Source organism: Bactrocera dorsalis, chromosome 5 (assembly GCF_023373825.1).
Source record: "Bactrocera dorsalis isolate Fly_Bdor chromosome 5, ASM2337382v1, whole genome shotgun sequence".
In the NCBI taxonomy this organism is placed as follows: Eukaryota; Metazoa; Arthropoda; class Insecta; order Diptera; family Tephritidae; genus Bactrocera; species Bactrocera dorsalis.
In genome coordinates this window covers 41,440,556-41,447,638 of record NC_064307.1, presented here as the reverse complement: position 1 = coordinate 41,447,638, position 7,083 = coordinate 41,440,556, and the positions used below count along the sequence as shown (strand labels likewise).

The 7,083-nt window shown below is 38.1% G+C and overlaps 1 protein-coding gene across 1 annotated transcript; it reads right to left on the bottom strand.

The window, feature by feature from the left end:
• Window positions 1-4,303: 4,303 nt before the first annotated feature.
• LOC105229092 (uncharacterized) lies at window positions 4,304-6,833 on the bottom strand. The gene has a single exon (XM_011209174.4). It carries the CDS (start codon window positions 6,075-6,077, stop codon window positions 5,310-5,312), a length of 768 nt encoding a protein of 255 aa, XP_011207476.2. The 5' UTR covers window positions 6,078-6,833; the 3' UTR covers window positions 4,304-5,309.
• Window positions 6,834-7,083: the final 250 nt, after the last annotated feature.

The following is a 7,083-nucleotide window of genomic DNA, read 5'->3' as shown; positions in this document are numbered from 1 at the left end:
TTAAATCAAACAAATGTCAAACGTTGTAAGGCTTTCGCCTCAATGACTCTCTGACTGTCTAATAGCGGAGCTTTTCAGTTGAGACACCACTTCGCGCTACTTTTTTTCAACAGTTGTATTTGTTGTTGTTTTTGCACAACGGTTACAGATTGCGTCGTCTTTCAACGAGTCATGCGATTACCGCTACAATTACCGTTACAGCATTATTCGTTGCATACAATTACATATATATACACATACACAGTAATACACACATATACAATTATATATACATATACAAATAAAATTACACATACATATGAACATAACATGTCTACGAATCCTTTAAAGGGAACAAGGTTGGCGGCTCATGCCTTGCCTTCAACTGCCTTTCTAAATACACATCCTTGCTCCCGCCTTTCCCTCAAAGCAATGCAATGTCCCAGTTAGATCTTCTTTGTTTAAATCCTTTTGTCTATATATAATATACATATATATTTCTTTGCAATTGCAAATGCATATACACCGTTATGTCTGCTGTCCTTTGCAGATTCAAGCTTAATATTAATGCTCGCTTACATTGACCCTAATTTCTAGGCATTTCAACTACTGCAACGCTTTGATTACATATACTTATATGATGCCATTATTTTATTTGCTTATTTATATAAGATATATATTTATTTTTTTTTTTTTCATTGAGTGCACTTAAACTTGACTTTGCGACTTAAATCTACGACGCAATTGTTTGCTCTAAATTCTCTTATTTGTTGGTATAAAAACACATGTATCTGGTTCTTGGTATAAAAGAAGGTACAAAAATTATCTTTTTATTGTAATTACTTTATTTTAATTTAGTTGTTTTATTTATTAAAAAATGTAGCATGTCAAATATGCATATCTCGGTTTATTATATAACTGGCATTTCGTTATTTTTCTGTTACTTCAAGCGGTTCAACATAAATGCTAAATGAGAAGAAAAGCTGAGAGCATAACAGTGTGAGAAATAATACGCCGAAGATTTCTGAGATTGTTATATGATTTTAAATTATACATTGATAATAATAGCAACAACAACAAAAATGCTGAAATTTTGAAATTTTGTGTTTCGTGGCCCCAATAAACAATATATAGGAATCTTCTTTCAAACATCAGTTCTTGTTACTCCCACACAGCATCACAAATTCTTTAAAGCGTTAATACTGTAATAAACTTCTTGAAGTCAATCAAATTTTGAAAGTTCAAAACACTACTCTAGATACTATAAGCTTCGACATATCATAATTTAAGCTCCAACAGAAAACTACGACTCAGAAACTAAACTTCGAAATCGCCTTATAAATTGGAGTTTTAGGGAACTTTTGCTTAGAAGAACTAATACAGTCCTACGATGACGACTCGAAAACTAACATTCGGAATTGCCTTTTAATTGAAGTCTTATAGAACTTTTGCTTCGAAGATCTAATAGTGCTGCTATAATCCCATACGGAATGGTATTACTGAAAGCCATAAAACCTTTCTTAAGTATACCAGGCGTGAAAATTCATAAATAAATAATAATAAATAAGCTTAAGGGCTTTCGGGTGCAGTGCACTGAATTTTGGGTGAATTAGACCTTGAAGCACTACATAATGTAATCGTATTGAGACTAGTATAACCAAGTTCGACGAAAAAAAGAGTTAATCTGATAATGGCTCTCGGAACAGCATTAGTAAGAAGCCAGACAGCAATTTTTTTCTTCAAAAATTGAGAAAAGAAACACAGATCTGATTTGGTCGAATGAACTCTGAAAAGCTTGATATTTTTAGCTATAGATCTTAGATGACTTTATTCAAACAATTCATAAGTAAAAATATCATTCAATCCTCATTATGACTTGCTTGTCGAAAATGACTAACTGTCGGAGTGTGGATAAACCTTAAGTGATCGCATTTCCTCCCTCATTATGAGAGAATAAATTTAAACACATAACAAAAATATTAGTGGTCTAAACTCCTAACAATACGCCGTTCTAAATCCAGTATTCGTTGACCTAAATTATCAAACATTGTGATAAAAATTAGTATGATTTTTCAGGAATACCATGATATCTTAAGGTATGACTAAATATGAATATTCATAAACTTCACTTATGTGCGGTTGAAATTTCCAGTCTGATGAAACTTCGTTTAACGAGTACGACACGAATAAATAAACAAGCATAAATGTGAAAGAACTCATCCCTCTAAATGCGCTGTGGCCTACGACAGCTCTGGGTCTATGTATTTAATTAAAAACTTAATGGAAAACAATATTCTAATAGGAATGAAGCTGCAAAAAATTATTTTAGAATTAAAAAATATACTTATATATACTTAAGAAATATATTCAAGAATACATATGTCAAAATCAAAAGTAATATTTCCTTTCTTTATTTTTAAAACCGCGAAAAGCAAAAAATATATCGTTTCGGATAAATATTGTATTTTCGAAGAACTCAGAAAAAAAAGGAGCTTATAAATTTAGAACAATATTTATTCCATATAGAAATGTCTCTCGGGTTATCTAGCTAATATGCTTTTAAACAGTTTGTTTGGTAGCTACATATATGCTAAAGTGATCTGATTTGAACAATCTTCGTAGATCGCATCATACCAAACATCGTCGAGATAACTCGCCGATTCCGATCGATCAGTTTGGATGGTCGAAAAAACTCTTTCATAGACTTATCAGCATGACGTACATTACAAAAAAATATCCATCTAATAACGACACAAAGAGTTCTATACGATAATGGGTTTACAGGCTAAACTCATACAAGTTACTTATTTTTGAAAAAAACTGGAAATTTGGCTTTGAATTCACTAAGGAAAATAAAGAAAGGGTTTTTTCGAAAAAAGATTTTCTTTACAGATTTCATATTTATGGCAGCACTGAAAAAGAAAGAGTTCTGGAAAAAAACTAACGAAGGGCTTAATCCAATGAACTTGTTTTGATTTGTTTGAAAAGGAGCGCCAGACGGCCGCTTTTAAGCCATCATCAGGACCATTGTACACTCGGATGGTAACCAAATTAAGCCTTATCCGGCAACTCAATGGATTTGATAGATATTGTTCCAGCATTTCATTACCTTCCGCGCATGTTCTGCGACTTTTTTCCATTTTTCGAAGGTTGGAATTTAAGATAAGTGCCTTGCTGCTATGAAACTCCAAAATGTTACTAAGTTCTCTTTTGCCTTTGGGACCCATTTTTTCAATATAACTCTTCAAATTTCAAAAATGTACACATATAGTAACCGATTTACCTGCTATACGTATTATTGCCTGCCTGCATAACGTAAAGATATGTGACTTGGTATTGACGCTACGGATAGCCTAGCCATCCTCAAAGAACATACTCAATGGATCATAAACTGTAAAGCAACATGGAGAGGCGTAATGGTTGAAAGAGATGCTACGACATTTTATAGGCTAGCCTTTCTTAAGAACAATACGAATTAGAAGCCGAAAGATAATTTGAAAATTCACTGGGGATCTCGTTACCAGGACGACAAGTTATTGCTCTAACAAGCATTGTGCAAATTATTACGGATTGACTGCTTTATAATTCTCCCAGACAACTCAACGCATCAACCCAAAAACCAGCTTACAATGACAAAAAGTGCACCCGGAAATAGTAATTAAATTCCTCGGGCAAATGATATCTAAAAAAATTGTATTTTGCTAAGTTGGTAGGACTGTCTTTCTTTCGTTGAAGATATGCCTCGTTCCGGACGACTTTCGACCTCGTCAACTGATGAATATATTAAAGAAATTAAAAATATCGTGCGTTGGAATCGTCAGACAAATGTTAGAGAGATTGAAAGAGTGCACGACATCTCTCGCGAGTTCGTTCGAATGGTTTTAGTGCATATTCTGGCTATGAAACGCGTTCTTGCTCGACTCGTCCCGATAAAGCTGAACTTTTTTCAAAACGGGTACCGTTAACTGCTCTCTGTGGACATGCTTTAGGTGGGGATTCCGGGATTAAGAGTTTCATATGATTGTTGACTTAATCAATGGGACCCAATTTCAGGCGATCGAAAAGATATAACAACATTTACTAAAGGAGCTGAAGGCAATCCCGAATAATTGTTGGAATAAATGTATTACATCTGGTGGAAATTACTTTGAAGGCGACAAAATATATATTGATGACTAATTGAATATTTTGCGTTCCATTGCACAATGTATAAGAGCTCTTCAAACTTTCATATGACAAAGGACTGGTACGCACAAAACTCCATTAAAAATATATGTATTTATTAAAGAAAAAGGAAAAAAATAAATAAAGTTTAAATGCCACCAAATTATATTTCAAAAATTTGTGTCATAGTTCACCAAAACACCGCCTCACCGATAACACTTGCATTAGATATAACTAAAAATATGCAACGGATGTCTTTTGCAAACATTCTTCAGAGTTACTGCCACTAAGAACTCTTACAAATATATACGCTAAGCATTTGCGGCTTGAAATCTTGAAATTTACGAGACTTACTAAAAAACCGCTGAGCCATTGGCTAACTGTTAATTTGCTGCTGGCCAATATGGATTTTTTCTACACTACGAAACTAACATTTAGGCACCAATTGAATATTTTGCTTCCACATTCACTTAACACGCATTACCGTTATAGTTACTGTTATGTTTATGTTTGGTCTATTTTTTGATTTAACATAATTTCATTTATTTTTTAATAATTGCACTTACAACTAGTTTTATTTTCATTTTTTCATTTACTTTATGGGAGTATACAGACATATGTATGTGTGTCAAGTACAGGCTTATACGTATGTATGTCTTGCAAATTTTATAAATTACTTGCGTCGCATGTTACACTTTCATAACAAGTGTATGGAAATCCTCTTGTCGGCCCTTGTTACTACGCATTTCCTACGCCAACAACTGCGGCAACAACGCTTTGTTGTAGTAATCCCACAAGGCGCGCCAACAACTCGAAGTCCTTGCAGTTTACCCTTGACAGCTTCGCCAACTCATTGCCAAACAAAGTGTGAAAATACAGCAGCTTGTTGTTGCCGCTATGCATTGTTGTTGTGCTGCATTACAACCGCCTGACTGCGTAAATCGGCAGTCGTCTAACGCCAATCGTCAATCTCGCCACATTCGCCTCGCCTTCACCTGACCTCAGCTGCCATTACTTCATTGACTTTCAAGCTCACCGCAGCAAGTGCTGCGCCAACAACCCAACCAAGCCCCGCAACTGCGTCTCGCCACAGCGCCCTCCTGCACATCCTCCACCCCCCAACAACACATTCAGAAACAATGACTGCGACGCTTCGAAACCGTGTCCTACGACGATTTCTTGCCACTGCCGCTGCCGCCGCTGATGCCCGCGCCTTTGGGTGCGCGCGACTTTTTCACCAGGAAGCACGTCAAAAACTCTATGGATGATGTGGGCTTCTGCAAACTCTCGTCCGATGACGAGTTGGCGCCCTCCATGCACTTGGCATGCAAACGATAGCCGCCCTCAGCGGATTTCCCTTTGGCCGCCAAAGCGCCGGACGTCGGTTCGTCACCGCGTCGATAGTAATTCTTGCAACATTTCTTCGACAAATTATACATTTGCACCGTATTGTCGATGCTGTCAGCTTCATTAAGCTTACCAACGCCGCCGCCCTTACCATTGCCATCTTCATCATTGGAATTCAGCAGCGACGTATACTTTTGGCGACTGGCGGCCGAAGTGCTGGCGCCGCTGCCATAGCGCTCGGTGTACGCATTATCTGTGCCCATACCACCGGCGCCAGTATCCAGCGCACCGCCAGCACCACTGCGTCCACCACCATTGCCAGCCTCATCGGTGGCGTCCGTTTCGTCGCCCTCCGCTGTGGCGGTTAGATTGTTTTGTGTTTCGAAGACGAATTTGTGTGAGCGACAGCGTTGCGAACGCTCGTTCTCCATCCAGTCGGTGCTGGCGGGCAAGGACAATTGTATGGTGGGCGTGCGATAGTATTGGCGATGCGGATGGAAGCCCAGCCCGAAGTCGTCCATGTACGACTGTGAGTTGAGGTTATCGAGCTCATCGGCGACGCTCAACAAAAACGGAAGTGTTGACATTTTTAAGCGTCGGTTGTTATCGTCGCTGCCGTCGTTGTTGCCTGCGTTGTGGTTGTAGGCGCCTTTCCTGCTGCTTATGGTGTGGCTGGCTGTGCTGCCGCTGCCGCTGTCGCCACAATAGTTGTGTTGACAATGATTCTGCTACCCGTAGTGTTTACGTTGTCTTTCAAATATTTACTTGCGAAAGTTGTGCATTTAGAAAACCATCAAATACACACACACAACCGCTAAGTATAGGAAAAAGATTTCACGGCAGAGGTGTTCCTAAGCTCCAGCGCTTACTAAGTGGCAACGCTTTCTACTTCTCAAACGCTGCCTAAAACTATTCAATGCATTTCACACAAATTTTGTTTTTTAGGTTTTCGCCACTTTTTTCTGTCAAAGCCACAAAATATTGTCTGTATCTGGAGTCAAATTTACCGTGTTTTTATTTTGCACCACATTTGTTATTGTTATTGCTTTTGTTTGCACAACATGTTCGACGTTCTTTACAACACTACCACGTAACTATTTTCTTTTATTTTGTACTTTGTTTAACTTTATAACTTAATTTTTTTTTTCAGAAGCACTTTACTTCAGCTACTTTGCCTTGATGCTCCCAATTTGCGCTCTCGGCCTGCACTTCTGCTTGCTTGCTTGCAGCAAGTGCTGTTTGCCCTAGTGCGTTGTTGTTGAACTGTTATTGGACTGTTTGTTCTACCCGCTGTTGCGAACTGCTCTCGTTCGTTGATTGCCACAAACTGAAACTTGCCACAAATTGCTGGCTTGGGAAAATGTGCATGCGATACACGAAACTCCTTCGTGAGTGTACGATAAACCTAGGCACATATTTATGTATGATTGTGTCGTGTTCGTTTGGCATTGCGGATATTCCTGTGAGGCAACAGCAGTTGCAACAACAGTCAGTTGCCTATGTCGATAACAATAAGAGAGCGCAGAGAACACAAATGCCAAACACAGCACAATAACAATGGAATATGTAGTAGAGTATAGCCATAGATATTAT